The sequence below is a fragment of the Manduca sexta genome, chromosome 11 (assembly GCF_014839805.1).
Source record: "Manduca sexta isolate Smith_Timp_Sample1 chromosome 11, JHU_Msex_v1.0, whole genome shotgun sequence".
NCBI lineage: Eukaryota > Metazoa > Arthropoda > Insecta > Lepidoptera > Sphingidae > Manduca > Manduca sexta.
In genome coordinates, this window is record NC_051125.1 from 7,504,567 (window position 1) to 7,523,593 (window position 19,027).

At 35.0% G+C, this 19,027-nt stretch overlaps 1 protein-coding gene across 1 annotated transcript in view; it reads left to right on the plus strand.

The window, feature by feature from the left end:
- Positions 1–18,831, plus strand: part of LOC115443554 (actin-histidine N-methyltransferase) — a 36,760-nt gene extending 17,929 nt beyond the window's left edge. The window contains exons 5-9 of the mRNA XM_030169007.2: positions 11,212–11,320; positions 12,129–12,256; positions 15,936–16,135; positions 17,003–17,177; positions 18,030–18,831. Of these exons, the coding sequence (XP_030024867.2) occupies positions 11,212–11,320; positions 12,129–12,256; positions 15,936–16,135; positions 17,003–17,177; positions 18,030–18,138 (721 nt within the window). The 3' untranslated portion in view covers positions 18,139–18,831. The remainder of the gene's footprint in view (positions 1–11,211; positions 11,321–12,128; positions 12,257–15,935; positions 16,136–17,002; positions 17,178–18,029) is intronic.
- Positions 18,832–19,027: the final 196 nt, after the last annotated feature.

Here is a 19,027-nt window from a genome sequence, read left to right on the forward strand (position 1 = left end):
CATCACCTATATAGCTACCAGAGGATAGAAGAATCATTGTCTCTATTGATTTTTAAAGAAGTATGTTTTATGTACGCCTCACTGAATCCAGCATCTCACCATATAGATAATAGTCAATACCATGAATTTGCTAGCATAACTAGTCGTTGATGTCTTCTTTGTGATTTATAACTATTATTTATTATTTATTTTGAATTGGTTCACCTCTTACCTGCTTGACCGATCGCAATATGTTGTTGTAAAAGGATTCGAATCCGACTCATATATTTCAACGTCCGGAGTTCCTCAAGGATCTCACTTGGGACCCTGGCTCTTCAACGTATTTATCAATGACATTACCACTGATATAAAACATAGTCAAGTTTTCTTATATGCAGATGACTTAAAATTAGCCCGAGTAATTAAAAATGATTCTGATAGTATACTACTTCAACAAGACATTAATCAAGTCTATGAGTGGTGTCAAAACAATAATATGGCATTGAACACTGGTAAATGTTACCAAATAAAATTTACAAGGAATAGATTGATTCTAGCTACCAAGTATAACATCAACGGAATTATGCTCAGAGAGGTGGATCAAATCCGGGACCTGGGAATTTATTTTGACACAAAATTGACATTCATACCACATATGGATCATATTATCTCTAGTGTTGCCCAAATGCAAGAACAAGACGAGACTTAGCCAGTCTTGGTCTTGGTCTTGCGCCAATACACCTGATCTTGGTCTTGGTCTTGGTCTTGCGCTCCCAGTCTTGGTCTTGGTCTTGGTCTTGCAGCAAGAGTCTTGCAAGTCTTGCAATTACCTATTAGTCTATTACTATTTATTAAAGTTTACTTTAAATCTTAGAAAAACGTATTAGAATTGGAACATTGTGAGCTTGAATTAACATAGCCATAGTAAAGATCAAGCAGATTAATAAATAACTGAAGATTTGATAAGAAATTCGAAAAATCAACTGACCTATATGTCGTTTCCCATGGAAGTAACTGTTTCTTAATAAACATTTATGATTTATAAGCTTACATTTGCTAAAACATGTAAAAAAAACAAATTAATTACAATAACTTGACTGTATTTTAAAGAACAATACTTATCTGTCTAGAAAGAGATTGAACCTTCAACTTATAAGAAATTTAATAAAAGAGTTTTACGATTTATCATTTATTTGAATAAAAAAATAAAATACAACACTAATCAACAGCTTTATCATTAGGTTATGATACTTTATATCAATTTTTTTGACCAAGAATTAATACAAAGTAACCATCTGGCTGACTCATCACTTAACCTATTTCTATGTTTTCTAATTACTAATGATGCTTTAGAACTTAACCTCTCAGCAGGTACTGAAGTTGCAGGTATTGAGAGAAAATCACGGGCCATTTTCGATAAAATCGGATACTCTGTCTCATGCGTCCTCCACCAATCTAAAATGTCTTCCGAGCTGGCAGTTCTTGGTTTTCTCAGGTACTCCTCCAACTCGTCTATCACTAAGCCTTGAAGACAAGATCCAGGTGACGTCGAGGGACATTCATAGAGTTTATCAAAGTCTATTACGTCTTCATCTTCATCACATACTTGATTTTCTTTTTCTGGTAATTCCAGAGATTTGTTCACTGAGTGTAGACTTTTATATTCTTCATAAAGTTCATTGAACTTGCGCAGACTTTCTGTTTTAAGTTGCTTCCCCCACATTGTCAGGTCAAAAGTCTGAGCCTTATGCCTTGGGTCTAAAATTAAAGAAGTACAATAAATCCAGTTGCTCTTCTTGTAATGTTTAAGCATTTTGTCTCGAGCTGCTTGGAAAGCTAGAATGAGCCTTTCATCCACTTCAGATCGATTAGGTTTCTCATCTAACTGTTTTACCATAGATTCAATTTTATCTAGCAAGAGATTGAATGATACAATGACTAGCGGTAATGTAACATATTTGTCTCCACCAAGTTTTGTACTTAAAAGTTTAAAGTTTATTAGAAATTTATGTAATTTTTCGAGTACCTGCCATTCATTAGCTGTGATTTGAAAATCATTTAATTCGGTGACAGAACTGCACAATATGTCAATGCCCGCTCTCACTTTTAAACCAAATCCAATCATATCATGTGTGGAATTCCATCTCGTTGGACAGTCAAGAATGGCATTTAGATTTGATGGCACGCCAGCTGCTTCACAAGCAGACTGAAACTTCTTCTTCACTATCTCACTTCTTTTTATTTTACTGGAAATACTGCGTAACTTTGTTATAGATGTACGCGAGTCAGCAATATTTGGTGCAGATTCTTCATCTTCCTCATCCTCAGTTTCGTGTGCATAGTCTTCGTACTGCTGATCTTGCGCGTTAGTGTCAGACTCACAGTGTAATGCTAAGGTCTTTAATAAATCTTGTACACCAAGGTTTAAAATGTGAGCAAAGCACCGGAAATGTTGATTGTCTGAATCAAAGTGTAGCGGCAGCTGTTTGCCCAGTTCATACATAAATTTGGTATTTGCAGTTGCGTTGTCGACCGTGATACCTTGTATTTTATCAATTATGCCATATTCCAATAAACATTCATGGAAAATCGTTGCAATATCTTCCCCAGTATGTCGACCGCGTGATGGTATAAAATCAAGAACTACAGATTGATACTTCCATTCGTTGTCTATATAATGAATAGTAACCCCGTAGTAACTCCTACCAGCAATTGACGTCCACCCATCAATGGTAAAAGACATTTTAGATGATAATTGTTGAAGTCGTTCCTTGAGATTCAATTGGAGCTCTTCAAATCGCTCTTTGACTTTCCTTCTAAGTGTAGACCTTTTAGGAAACACCATATTAGGGCAAATACGTCGAAAATATACTTGTGTAGCTTCGTCATCGAAAAATAAGAAGGGAAGATATTTTTCACCACCCAATCAACTGTAGCTGTCGTGATGTTGTCACTGCTGTTTTCCGACTGAAACAAAACAATAAATCTTGTGTTATTATTTAAAACATACTAGGTTTGAGCGTTTAAGAGGAGGAGGTTTGTTGTTGTTAAATCGAGAAAATCGTTAAATTGATATTTGTTATATTAAGGTTGCACTGTATACTGTAATTTTACCAAAAAAAAGTACTTAGTTGTTACTGGCCGATTAAATGAAAATATGGGTGTTTATAAAAAATATTTAAGACGATAATTACATACTTAATATGTCGCACCCCTAGATGAAAACACCACTAACTCAAAAATACTTACGTAAGTTAATGGCGTTTTTGAAAGTATCGCATGAATAGCTACGCAGAGTTAAAATTCTTTTAACTGTTAAAAAAATATTCTTACCTGTCCACTTCTTCCAGCGGTTACTAAAAAGCTTGTGATATCTCCACTTAATTTTGGTTTAACAGGAAGAAATATTTCTGATTCCTTTTGTGGAAAGATATTAGATGTTTCCTTAAGCCTGAAGTGTTTCTGTTTTTCATTTTTATTTCAATTTTTTTTATTTTGGCACAATTTACAGAAGGCAGTTTGGGATGCATGAATTATTTCGAAAAACTCCTCAAATTTGCTTTTGGGTCTTTTAGATCTGTGACTCAAACTCTCGTTACTCGGACTAGAATAATTTGAATCTTCGTCACTCATATTAAATTGTACACATGATACGTTTTTAGAAAACAACGAGAATTAGTAAAAACAATTATTAAGTTAGACTCGAAGCACAGCTCAATTGGAAATGACTGGAATTAAAATAATTCCTTTATTTATAGTACGTTTCCTTGCTTTCTACCGCGCCGCCTCGCCACGTGCCGGCTCTATGAAAAGGATGCCGCCGCAAATCAAACAATGCCGCGTGCGGCGTACAAACACACACTAAATATTACCTACTTGTACAGACGCGACGCGTGAATAAAATATATGTAAAGAATTAGTGCCAATCACTATTCTTTACATATAAGTGAATGTTTTGGCGTACATCTATACTAATATTATAAAGCTGAAGAGTTCGTTTGTATGTTTGATGACAGAAGTTTTAAAATAAATAAATAAGTCCTGAACGTCACTATACCTCCAAAGTTACTATTCCTCGTGGACGAAGTCGCGGGCACAGCTAGTAAATACTTACTCTCATCATCTCTCTCAGAGATATTCGGGCTGGTAAGTAATACAAAACTCTTATCGCAGGCTTTTTATTTTATTAGTAGGTAAGTACCTACGCTTTTTATATTATTTTATTAGTTTTGTAGAATTTTTTTACACGTTTCAAGTATATTTAAAAGTGGCTACAATATTTATTAAACGGGTGCGGGGTGATATTTGAACACTTTTTTGCTATTTTTTCTTGTAAAAACTTAAGAAATATAATGACTAAATGTACAATAATAGTACCTAAGTAATTAGTTTAAAACCATATAAGTAATCAATATTATAATATATACTTACTAGAATGAATTAATATGACATCTACTACCTCCCGACTAGAAATTACTTTGGGATTGCCCAGTGTACCCATCTGGCCCCAAGTGGGCCCCAATGGGGCATTCCCTATTGGGAATGCCCCATTGGGGCCCGAGTGGGGCCAAAGTGGGAAATCCCAAAGTAAAAATAAAAAATTATTATTAATATTTCCCAATTGGGGCCCGTGCGGGGCCAAAGTGGGAAATCCCAAAGTAAAAATAAAAAAATATTGTTAATATTTCCCAATTGGGGCCCGAGTGGGGCCAAAGTGGGAAATCCCAAAGTAAAAATGAAAAATTATTGTTAATATTTCCCAAGTGGGGCCCGAGTGGGGCCAAAGTGGGAAATCCCAAAGTAAAAATAAAAAATTATTATTAATATTTCCCAATTGGGGCCCGAGTGGGGCCAAAGTGGGAAATCCCAAAGTAAAAATAAAAAATTATTATTAATATTTCCCAATTGGGGCCCAAGTGGGGCCAAAGTGGGAAATCCCAAAGTAAAAATGAAAAATTATTGTTAACATTTCCTAATTGGGGCTTGAGTGGGATTTAAGTGGGAAATCCCAACGTTGAAATAGTAAATTATTGCTAATAGTTCCGCTTGAATAAATCTAACTAAGATAAACGAAAAACAGAAACAAATATTAAACATTTAACCGCAATATTAGTAATATCATCTAGTTGATTCGATGTACATCAAATAAAGCGACGAATGTAATATTCCCGCTTGGACCAGTGGTAACGTGAACGATTGATGATCAAGAGGACCCGAGTTCGAGCCCAACTGACGACAAGGATGCATTCAACCAATAGTTCACTTTCTAATCGAAATATAAAGTTATAGTACCATCAGAGTCCGTAATTCAAAATTATTTTTGATTTTTTGTAATTTTAGATTTTTTATAAAGTTAGATTGGGATCTGATGGGGATTTCCCAATTGGGCCCCATTTGGGATTTCCCAATGGGGGCCCAAGAGGGCTTTGCGTGACATCCCAAAGTGGGCCCCAAGAGGGAAGCCCAAGAGGGGCGCCATTGGTCGCACTTTTAAATTTCTAGTCGGGCTATCCTTACCATTTTATCCCAATCATAATACTACTTGCGTGATCAGTATAATGTATTCATTTTCATTCTAAGCACTCTGAAACTTATTTATTCTTTGGAACACCTGTAGGTACTCTTAAAATTCGAAATTATTTTGCATGAGTATACTTACGCCCTATGGCGGCAATCAAATAGTGTCAAATGTTATGATTTCGGCGTGGCGGCAACGATTGTTTTAGATTTCAAAAGAAGCCGCCGGCGCGTGTATCATAACCATGTACTTCCGAAAAGCGGCAAATTTCTTTGAGAAGTAAGTACAAAACCTTTGATGCCGCATTATCAAAGTGCCGATGGTTAAAACATAGCTATGCATGCACTCAGTTTGATTTTAATAGATATTTTTTATTCGCTATGTTTATGGTATTAGTCGTAATGCGCATAGGTCCAGTTTTTCATATTCTTTGATACAGTTTTTTGCGTCTCATAGAATTCCTAAGCGTACCTACCTATACACCGAACTGTTACACCTAACTACTCAGTGAAATAGCGCTAAGTCCTAGCTGCAAGACGCAAGAGTCTTGCAGGCTATGTCTTGTTCTTGCTCAAGTCTTACACGGTCAGTCTTGGTCTTGGTCTTGCTAAAAATACGCGGTCTTGTTCTTGGTCTTGGTCTTGCAAAAACGCAAGAACAAGACCAAGACTGAATTTGGGCAACACTAATTATCTCTAAAGCGTCAAAAACTTTAGGTTTTGTTATAAGGAATAGTAAGGTTTTTAAGAATCCTGCTACTAAAATTAGTGTGTACAATGCTTACGTTAGAAGCGTTCTGGAGTATTGCTGCTCAGTCTGGTCACCTCACTATAAAACTCATCAGTTACGGATTGAGAGAATTCAAAAGAGATTCCTTCGACATCTCAGTTACTGTGATAAGTTGGGTAAAATTAATAAATCGTACGAATCTAAACTTAATTTGTATAGAATGGATAGTCTGACAGTCAGACGAGATTTATTGGACATTAATTTGTTATTTAAAATTGTCAGAAATGAAATTGATTGTCCCCAACTGGTAAATCTCATACAAATCCACGTCCCACGGCGCGTCCCCCGACGATATGTCGGGCTGTTCCAACCGCCACAGGCCCGGACTAACCTGAAGCAATTCTCAACCATATCAAGAATGTGCCGCCACTATAACTTGATTGGTGAGGCAGTGGACATTTTCGGAGACTCTCGATATAAGTTCAAAAGAGAGGTTGTACGGCTGTTACGGAACCAGTCTTACTAATGATCCAGATTAACCATTTTTTGATTTTGTTTTATTTTATATTTTTTTAAAAATTCTGTTCCTTTCCTTTTTTTTTTTTTTTTACACAGTTCATTCCAAGTTAAGTTTGTGAAAATATTTACTTTTAGTTTTAGATTTAGAATTTATACATTTGTTTTGAATCTCAACTCTTTAAATACTTAGTAGTCCTTGTATGTGTCTTTTGTTTTAATTGCCATTAGAGTGTATGTGTATCATTTTGCAAATTATCTTTTTTTTTATCACAAATAGTGCATGTTGTGACTGCCTTAAGAAGGTGTTACACTTATATTTTATAATATTGTTTTTCTTTTATTTAGTGTAAGCAACATTGTAATAACTACTGGCTGTCCTAAATAAATAAATAAATAAATAAACATAATTTATTAGGTTCTATTTACTACTTCATTAAACACAGTTAATTGATTGTTTTCAATTTTCGAATATCTACTTTCCGTTTTATATCATGTGTTGCCAAAACAGGAAGGTTATTGTATCGATGCATTTGCCAAGTCAATTTCCGCATAACAATTTGTTTTAATTTTAACGTTTAACGGAACGTCCAATTTGCATAATATGAATTTTTACTATATGCTTCTTGAATAACGTTAATTAAATATTACAAAATTGCTGCTAAAGTGATGTAATACGCACATTTGTGTTGGATGTGGTTTATGTGTTTAAGGGTCAAATGTTATATAACAACTGCTATGAATGCTCCAGGAAGTAATTGTTTTCAAATCAATAATAATGGAATCAAGTGTGATTAAATGGCAACGTCATCTTGGTTCATACAAATGTGTGCTCATTTGTTTAGCAACCACACAAAATGCGTCGTGTTGCGCAATGAACATAATATTATGCTTTAATGATCATATTGTAAATCATAAACAGGTACATTTTGATATAGCCACATACACATATATAAGTTAGTGTATGATAATCTAGAAAGAATCCCTGATATGGGTACTAATTACTACATATAAAAGGATTTATGATTTCGTGAAAATATAATAGTAATGGCATACTATATTTTTTCTATAATATAGTCAGACGTTGGCTGGTTGCATAATTTTCGTATTGGCATATAGCCAATTTCAAGGTATACACCCACATCTTTTATCTCCGAAGGGGTAGGCAGAGGCGCAACTGGTGCACCCACTCTCTGTCGTGTGTCCGTCGCATATTATGAGAGAGCGCGAGACTATCGCCATATCGGGCACAAATTCCAAACTCCGGGCTGATAAGGAGTTCAAAACCCCAATATCACTTTTCCCGTCCCAGAGATTGAACACAACGCCGCCGTACTGCAGTCGTACCGCAATACAACTACGCCACCGTGATAGGTATTTTAAAGTATATAAACACTTACGGTAATCACTTAAGTATATTGAAACAAAATCAACCTTAATGCTGAGTACATAACAGACAAATTGCAAATCAATTTCGCTAACAACTCCTATGTCAATGAAACATGTTTCGAAATATCATATAACACGAAATAACAGTAACCCAAAACTACCGTTCATGCAATGATGAATGAGTTTCCTTTTGTACAAACATGCGCAACAAGTGTTGCATTCGTCAAAATCGTACAGAATGCTTCCGCACCATCACCGTGACAAGTGGTGGATTTTTCACGCCTACTTGCTTGCATTTCTCTTCGACTTAGCGTCATCTGGTTAAACTGTGGGTTGTGTAACATTAACTGGAATACCTACTTGCATATGTCACATAATAATATGTGTTATAAAGTATGTTATACGGAGACGAGTTTATCTGACTTGTAACAAATGGTAATTATGTTTTTGCATAATTTGAATAAAATGATGTTATGGTCCAAATAAAACTGGTTTTGTTATTTATAATATAGATTTATTTTAGCATCTTCTCTTGGAGATAACAGCCTAGATATTCACGGCATAGACCACGAGTCATTTGTATCGTTTAATCTCACCAGTGCTGCAAATTGAAATTTCAATGAAACTACGTTTGTAGTAAATAGAAATGAAACGGTTATTAAGTGAGCAAACGTTTTAAACCAACAAAATGACAGTCCCCAGACGTGATTCCATCTTCATTCCACGGTTCATTGTTTAACCGTTGTGGATTTCTCACGCACTCTTACTTTCGTCGGTCTAACTGGCGTACAGCGCTCAGTGAGATCTCCGTGAGATGCGGTAAAACTATTCATGCTAAATAAGATGGACCATCAATATAGATCATCGCGTAATCACACGAGATTAGTCCGTAAGCTTACATTTGTTACGAGAATTACTCGTTTACAATATTATTTATATTTCCAATAATTCGACTTATGCAATACGGTAATTTCTCTTTTTTATACTTTGAAATAACTTTCGTATTTCTTGTGTATTTCCTATTATTAGTTAACCGCAATTGGGTATATTTTGCTATGGTGTAGTGAGAGTAATTTTACCATTACAAAATACTATGTTCGGCATACGGCAGTATAATCTGGAAGCTCATAAATGCGTTGGTGAGAATTGAATATATTAAAGTCTTCTTTAATTATACCTACAACAAGATTTTATGTGATTCTAGCGTATGTCTGTGATTCGCCCGCGTCAATAGGTTTTTGGGGGACACATATTTTCTTCGATAAAAAAGTAGCCTATAACACCCAGGAGTAAGTAAAGTCAAAATCTGTTCAGCAGTTCCGGATATTAGCGCGGTGAAACAAACAAGCAAAATCTTCAGCTTTATATTATTAATTATATTTTAAATTTTAAAATAAAAATATGAATATTAGAGATAGATGTTTTAATAATTGTTGTTCAACGTACTCATAAGAAAAACGATTTAGTGAAAATTTTAATACATAATGTTTGAAAATAATTTATGAACTTCACAAGTGTCGTGGATCTCTAGTATTTTTGAATTAAAAGAATGAAACATTATCTATAGAAAAAAACAAAATTCCTTCGATCATCAATTCGGAAACGTTATAATAACAGGTTTACCATATAGCTTCCAGTTTATTCATTGAACTGTACACAAATTGAAAAGGCATCGAACATTTACAAACACTGCTAACTAACAATATTATTTGAAGTACCGGTATATCCGCTCGTAAATATATTAAATAGCATTGTATTAACGTTCCAAACAAGTATTTGCTGGAAGTAATCAGATACCATTTTGCTATGCTTATACAAGATGGCGACGCGAATATATTTTATCCTCTTAACTATTTGCAAACATCCATGGCGAACCCTCATTTTAAAAAGCACGACATATATCATTGTTCGTAGAAAAGACGTGCTTCATTGTAGAAATAGATGGCTGTATACGGTTTCACCACTGCCTAATCAGGGTGCGATAAAATAAAAACTACGACTCCGGTGTCGTCAAATGAGAGTATTTGCGGAGTTTGAATAATTAGTGGATTAAAGTTCCAGCATTAGTCTGGCTAGTATGAATGGTTGAAAGTTTAATCTCATAATCTGTTCCAAAGACAATAGCAAGCAACGGCCACGGAAAATATTTAATTACACAGAAGTAAGAGCTCATTGCGGAGTTGCATTATCTATTGTCTTCGTTTAACTGATTTAAGCGGAGTTTACTATGTTTGTTAAAGTTTAGGGAAAATTGTGGTTTGGGTAGAAAGGTGTGCTAATCAGCATAGATTGTCTGAGGTTTGGGTTTAATGTTCAACTGTAGAAAGCAAGCATAGTTGCATCCTAAGTACTTTCACATTAACGTTGGGATTTCATAAGTCATAAATGAGTAATTACGCAATCAAATTCGATTTTTGTCGTCTTTCAACCTATCGCATCTGCATTTATAGACATAAATTAGGACTTTTGATTATGGTTAGTTATTGTCCAACAAATATATAGAGATCTCTCCTCCACATTTTTGCCCTTCAACCCTGCTAACTGCAATATAGGATACAATAAAGATAAATACAGCAAATCATTTGATAAACGAAGTGCAGCCAAGAGAAATGCGCATGCGTGTCTACAGTGCGAATTATGTTGCGTGATCCTTTCCTATTGGACGACGCATTCGACTGAATGAAGATTTATTATTGTTATACCGCTGCGCATGCGCCGCTCGCCCGACATCTTGCTTCTTTTGCTTCCGACTTCCATGAATTCGCGCCGATCTGTCATGATTTATTCGTCGCATTGATTTCCTTTTCGTTTTGTCAAATATTTGTTGTAGTTACTTATGTTTCTGAATGAAATACATGCCTTGACCTTTCGAAGTTGCAAGGAGTTCGTACTCACAGAGAAAAGGATATATTGTCTGCAATCAAATTATCTTATTATTTCATATTAATTATACTATTAAGTATATTTTATCTTATCAACATTGGTGTTGCTGATTTCAGTATAAGTATTAGAAAACTTTCATTTTGCAGGAACATCAATGGAACATAAGTTAAAATTCGTCATTGATTGTTTTTTCACAGATGGGCGGTATCCACGGTGATGACGAGACAAAACAATTTCCAATTAACAAACTCTGACGTCACGGCCTTCATACCACTGTGGGATATGTGCAACCATGAGCACGGCAAGGTAACGTAGTTATTTATTAACCATAATTGAATAACACACAATGTTCTTGATACTGATCGATTGGATCATCATTACATCATGGTTGCATATATAATAAATAATTACATCATAGATCATCTTACTTCATGTTAACCGGGTATCAAATGGTCAACAACTACATTATAATTGTTATTAGTTAAACCTTAAATTCAAATGTTTATAGCGTATGCATATCTCAGTCCAAATATTTCAAAATAAATATATTTAAAATTATTATAAGATTTACCATCAACATGGCTATAGAATATTGTTTTTATGGCTTAAGCATCGATTTATCGGTCGACGGTCAGTGGCCTTGATTTTTTCCTTTACTTAATGATGAGACCACTTCACCTACAATTTCTGACACTAAGAAAATATTTCAATAAGCATTACTTTCGCTAGTCGAGTGTTTTTTTTTATATCCATCACAGCAAAGCGACTTCGCTGCTCGTGGTGGTGAAGTGGAAGGAAACTGCATAATTTTGAATGGCAAGAAATTCATGGCTTGTGCGGTTTGGTAGACTTCACACACCCTCAAAATTCCTATAGAGAATTTCTCAGGTATGCAGGTTTCTTCACCATGTTTTCCTTCACCGTTAAAGCAAGCGATAATTCACAAAGAATACACGCATATTTCTTTTTGAAAAATTAGTGGTGTGTGCCCTTTGGATTTGAACCGGCATTCCTTGACAGTGGATGATATTTATGCTGGTCTTATTGCTGTTCACATCCTTTGATAGTCGGAACAATTATGCCGGCCTGTCTATTCTTCACGTTCTCATTCCAGATCACAACGGACTTCAACCAGGAACAGAATCGCGGCGAGTGTTACGCCTTGAGAGAGTTCCAGCCGGGCGAACAAATATTCATATTTTACGGCGCGCGGCCCAACGCCGACCTGTTCCTACACAATGGGTAAATTGGTAAACATTAATCATGTGTTGTTTATCATTATTCTAACAATAATGCTTTATGTCGCTTTCAAAAGCAAAAGTGCAAATGGCCATTCACTACTAGGTGTTTCTAGTTCTTTCCAAATTAGAAACGATTGTTTGAAATTTATGAATTGTTTTAATATAAACGTCATGTTTTGGAGAACAAAGATTGCCAAGATAAAAAGCTTCAGAGAGCTAATACGAAAACCTGCATAGTAATTATATTATCTTTACCACGGACCGTTCAAAAACCTGCATAATTATTGTACTATCACTAAGCGTTTCTTCTTTTTCATACGGACACCCTGACTAAACTTAGAAATTAATCAACCATGACGGATTCTTTTTATAGATTCAGCCACACGCTATATACTAAATATTTATTTGCTGGATTATTGACTTCATTTCTAACATATGTATACTAATATTATAAAGAGGAAAAGTTTGAAACTTTGTTTAATTGTAGGGGCTGTGGGCCTACCATCATCTCTTATTCCGACTCAGTTCAGGACCTAAACTGAACTGGTTCGCTATTTCGTACCATGATGTCGTCAAACACGACCAATATACGTCACCGCCTAATCAAGTTCAATATTGAATCGGAATCTACTATCATTCGTTCTTTGTCGTACCATTATGTACAATTGAACCTAAACTGAGTCGGTTTTCTGTCAAAATAAGCGATTCAAAACAAGTTAGTATTTTTGTGCCTGGATTGGTCTTGTTTGTTATTAAACACAAAAAATGAGCAATATCAGTTTTAAAATGTAATAGTGTTGCAGCATGTGTGCTTCTAGAAAGTATAAGTGGCCACTTGTGACTTGCGTTCGGGCAAAAACACTCGAAAATTCTCTAGCTTAGGAAGTTTTTTTGTATCCCGTTGCCAATGATTTATTTTGGAATAAAATTTCCCATAATTTCTCCTATTGAGTATAATTAACTCTTCGACGAGACAACTCACTGTAAATTATAAAACAAAGGGCACTTAAATAACTTTATATCTTAAAGTTATATATTTTTGGAATTGCTTTTTTTTTCACAGTTTAATAATTAGTTAAAAATGCATTAGAACTTGCACGCATACTTACGCCATTATTTATTACACAACACAAAAGTAAAAAACTTTAATCACAACACAGTTTAACACTATAAGAATTTAAAACATAAACAATAACCGTGCAACTCGACACTGTTGTCAAAAGCGAGAGGTGCGTTTTTAACTCGAAACAGAAATCTAAATTTAGCTTTATAATAGTACAAACGATAAAATATTTTCACCTAAATCAAGGTATTAAATTAATTTTGTAGCGAGTTAATACCCGCCTTTCAATTAACTTATTAACAGCTCGTATATATTAGTCATTTTTTATTTATTTGCTTTTAACAAAATAAACAGCAACTTATCGGGAAATAACTAACTAAGGTTTCGGAACGCACAACTCGAAGTATTGAACAAGCGAAACACACTTATACAGTGCGTATAGGTCTATCCCTTTTTAATTTGTTATGTAGCGAACAGACCAGAGACAAATTTCATTCACTCATCCACCGAGTTCCGACTCAAATGCGATAGTGAGTTAATGACATGATGGTACGAAATAACCCGATTCAGTTTAGGAACCTATATTGAACTGAATCAATACTGAGTCGCTCGATAAAAGATGATGGTAGGCCCTCTGATCTCTGAAAAATAGTGAACCGATTTAAAAAATTCTTTCACTAATAGGAAGCTACATTACTCTTGAGTGCTATAGGTTACCTTTTATCCTGGAAAAAATGATCACGCGGGTGGAGCCGCGGGCAATAGCTAGTATAATATAAAGTGATACTCCGGTACAATAATTTGCGTATAGTATTGTTGTCGGGTAACAAAGAAGCAGTGATGTAACATCGCGTATGAGGCGAGCGATTCGTTATACATTATATCATCGAGTCGTGACACTAATTGTGTGGGAGCCGGCAATCGGCATTATTTTGAAAGCATTAATTACTTTGCAATTGATATGAGTGTCGGAAGAGATGATTGATCATAATTTTAAGATGAATGATGCATGTGTGCCTGGTTTTCTTCGTACTTGTGATATAGAATTTAACATTCAATTTTTATTTATTAAAATATTTTTTTTTCTAAGTTTATTTTAAATCGTCGTGAATCTACCACTACATACTACATAGGTGGTGCGTAGTTAAGTTTATGTAGTTTGCGATCTAAGTCCAGTGTGAACAAATATATCAGCTAAGCGAACTAAGCTGAACTAGACTTAGTTTCCGGCCTGCAATTCATAATTTGTAGATTATTTCTTTTAAAAATATATGTATAATATTTAGATGTTAGATCAATTATATTTATTTTCATCATAAAAAAATAAACTAAATCCTTTCTGCAATACATTGCGTAACTAGGTGTTGTTCGCGGCTTCGCCCGCATGATTGAACTTTCCCGCTACAAAAATCCCTAAAACACTAGGCGACGCAGAGAACGTCCATTTTAAAAAACAAATGAAAAATTTCATTATTTCCCATGGAAGCAGATTACTGGGATAAAATGTAGTTGATGTGTTATTATCATCAAAACACGTTCAATTGTTTGCGCGTTTACTTTTAACAAAAATACAAACATCTACATGAACTCGCATTTTTAATATTAATAAGTAAAATTAAAATAATATACGACAAAATTAAATTATTTTCTGTTTCAATTAAAATAATTCAATATCAATTTCTAAAATTATAATTCTTAACGTTATTTATGAATGTCATTCGCCTTGCTCTTTAACATTTACTGTTCATACTAGCAATAATCGCTTACCAAATATAATCATAACTGAATCTATCTGAATAAGTGATGAGTTTCGAACTAATTAAGATGCTAAATGGTTGTCGCTACTAATTTGTTGAAATGTACAGAATTTATTACTCGCCAACACGATGTCGCATCTCGCGTGACGTGAGCTGAAGAATTTCGCTCTCCCGTATTGCTTTCGATTACGATACGTTAATTATAATCCCTTTGTATTAAAATAAATTAAAATAAAATTACTGTTAATTTTTTGTTTGAGTGCACTAATTTAAAACTACTGCTTCGATTCTGCAATTTACAAATACGAAGTTACGTTATTTTTAGTATTATTTTTCTGACAAGAAGCTTATGCGTGAACGGAGTCCCGAGCAAAAGTTTGGCAATATTGAACTCTATTATACTGTCGTGCTAAGCTCAAAAGCGGTATCTCAAAAAATATCAAAAACTTGATTTTTATGTCGTCAGATAGCTTAAAGAAATACCCATCCAATGAACTTACCTAAATAACGGTATTTTGTTTAGAAATTGTTAAAAAATCCTTAGAGTTTCTCTATCTCAGTTTTACATACATTACTATAAAACTATATTTACAAAACTTCGATTATCTCGAAATAAGGTTTCCCTGACATACCGCTTTTGCGCAGTATAGAAATTGCAACTACGATGTACGTGTCCAAACACCCCACTTGTCCCGTTCAGTCTTGTTCCAGCGACCAATGCCAATCGATAGACTGCTTCTCCTGGCCAAAAACATTTTTGTACTACACTCCAATACGCACAAAGCCTATTTCTCTTTGTGATACTCAAAAAAACGTCAACCAAATCTCGCCCAATAAATATGAAATCTTTTAATCACCAGATTCGTGTATCCCAACAACCAACACGACAGCCTAGCCCTGACCCTGGGCGTCAGCTCCGGTGACCCCCTGCGCGAGATGAAGGTGTCCCTGCTCACCAAGCTGGGCTTGGCTGGCGTCACTCACTACAACATTTTCAAGGGGGACAGCCCCGTCAGTGCTGAGCTGTTGGCATTCATCAGGATATTTAATATGAATCAAGGTTTGTACTTAGGGGCCGTTCAAGTATTACGTAACGCAATTTGAGGGGGGGGGGAGGGGGGGTCATGTAAAACGTTACGATGCGTTACAGGGGCGGGAGGGGGATCTCGTACAAAGCGTTATGTAACATTGTTTTTTTTTTATTTTGAAACAATAAGAAAGGTTTTTAGCGACTTACCGGTATTTTGCGTAAAATAATTGTGAATATTACTAAAAAAATTGTCGCCTTAGTGTCACATAACTTTTGGAGGGGGGCGGGGGCATACAGGATAACGTCGTAGCGCGTTACGTGCAGGGTGTCGGTGTCAAAAATCCTCAAAAATATCGTTACGTAATACTTGGACAGCTCCTTACAAATTTACACCTTCGCCCTTGTACTAAATTTAAGGTTGTATTGAATTGTATTATTCTTGTACTGGATCATTTGTCTTCTTAATTGGCTAACCGTTATTTTAATAAACGATTTAAATCGCTTTTTTCTATCCATCGTGAAAATGGACCAATCAGAACAAAGTCTTTCAACATTCTTACAAATTACTTATTTTGGTTGTGTACTTGGGATAGCGTCGAAGATATAAATAGCATATCCCTGGTACTGCCTTGTAGTCTTGAGAAAGTGTTCTTACGCTGTGACCTATGAGGTTTTAGGTTTGATTTCCACGATGCCATGAATTAATACCAACATGAGTAATTTTTTTTCGTTCCGTTTTGAGAATGAGTTTTAGTTCAATATGGCGATATGCTAGCTCTTTAACAATTACTTAATATGACAGAAGCTTTGGTAAATTATAGGTGCACTATTTAAATCTCATACTACGGCTTGTGCTTAAATTATAATAACTATAATAAAATACGACTAACTTTGCAGAAGAGCTAACCAAATGGTCTCGCGAGAGTCTCCCGGGCGAGCTGGTGTCCCCTGCGGCGGGCGCGGCGGCGGGCGCGGCGCTGGACGCGCGCGCCCACACCTACCTGCTCACGCGCTGCAAGCTCATACGCGCCGCCTACAGGCACCAGCACGGACAACCCGACTCCTTGCACAGGTTACACTCGTTTATATGACTCTATGATAAATGTGCTGTAGAATATTTCAATAGGTGCTTGGTTCTCATGTATGCGAGAAGCCACAATTTTTTTTTTTTTTTTTTAAACGTATACCGTAAAGTGACATTGCACCTGATGGTAAGTGTAGTGGGGTCCAATAGAATATCGACTAACGAGAGATGATTACCCCTCGGCAGTCGACACAATTATGCCGGCCAGTTGGAACCGGATATATACAGGCTGATCCCGGAACATGACACCCTTACGTGGGTCCCAATGGTTTCAACACCTTGTGTACGGTGGTTGCTATCCGGGCGGATAAAAAATAATATCTTACCACTAGCATTTTGGTCCCCTCAAATATTATCTATAGTTGTCGCCAAACCACAATGTGATAATTAATCTATCTTAAACCGGTAATACATGTTTTCTGAATGTTGTTAAGTAAAAGCCAATACTAACGTGATGACAATATCTTAGTCTTGCCTTGCTCCTCGCCCGGTGTTGATTGCCTAGTTGGCCGAGTTAAAGGATGCTCCAACGTGTGTAGAACTTATTTAGTGTAGTGTTGTCACAACTTACAATTTGTAGGGATCACTTATACTCACACTTACACAATAAAAAGATACTGCGCAGAACGTGAACGCAGCTCCAAAAACTCTTCAAGAATTGGTCTCTTTAAATTTGCCGAATGTCTAAACGTAAGAATTTAGCTTGTATCATTTGCCTACGCTCGTATTGGCCTAAGCTCGACCAACATTATTAGCCGGCATTATAGCCGGCATTAAAAAGATGTAAAAAAATGATTGAAATTAAATATAAAAACTATATATTATTGTTTCTTATTACAGGAGGAATATAAAACTATTGAAAGAATGCGAAGTACAAATACTGGACGGTGCCATTTCGTACCTGGAAAGTGTTATTCTCAAACTACCCACCGCTAACGAACAACAATAGCTCATATTAGTAAAGAACCAAAATGACCACTAAAGCCAAGCGACCGAAAATATTTTTAAATATATTAAGTACAAACAGCGCTCGAGAAACTGAATATTTTAAAGAAAAAAAATATTTCTTATGATAACTTTTAAGCTCTCACACATAAAGTATGTTACTTGGTATACAGAATTCTCTTTTTTTTTTAAAAAGTAATGACAGTAAAAAAAATCTTATATCCGTATAAGTGTTGCCATAAATATATATTATGTACAAAACATAAGATCCATTCTACGTGTATTTAGTACTTAATCTCGGATCTAACTGGAATACGGTAACTGTACTACTCATTTTCTTTATTATTTAGTTTTTCATGCGATCATCTTATGAAGATATTTTCGTTTTATATTTTTTACAAAAAAATCATGACCATTTATTTAATTTATACATTTTTTTATATTTTTTTTATTTTTGTGATCGACACAACGAATTATGCTTTTTTACTATAACCTTAGTTAAGTGTTTTGTCCTACACAATTAAAACTAAATTAATTATAACCTGGTTTGTATTGACTTCATTTCACAAAGTGTTTTTAATCAAACAACACTTATATTGTAGGACAGTTTTATGATAACTTATGAGTGTCTTTTTTGTTTTTTAGTTTTAATGTACTTACATTTCAAAGGTGTGCAATTATATACTTTGTGTTCCTATTTGATTTTTTATTTTATTTAGCCTTAATTTGAAAAAAAAATGCATATTCAATTTCATTTTAACACAGTATTGTGATGATATTATATTATTGTTATGATGATGAATATTTAGTGTCAAATAATTTTAAGATCAAAAATATAAATACATGTACTCAAAAATAAACAGAATAGAAAAACCCTCCAAAAAAAATCAATT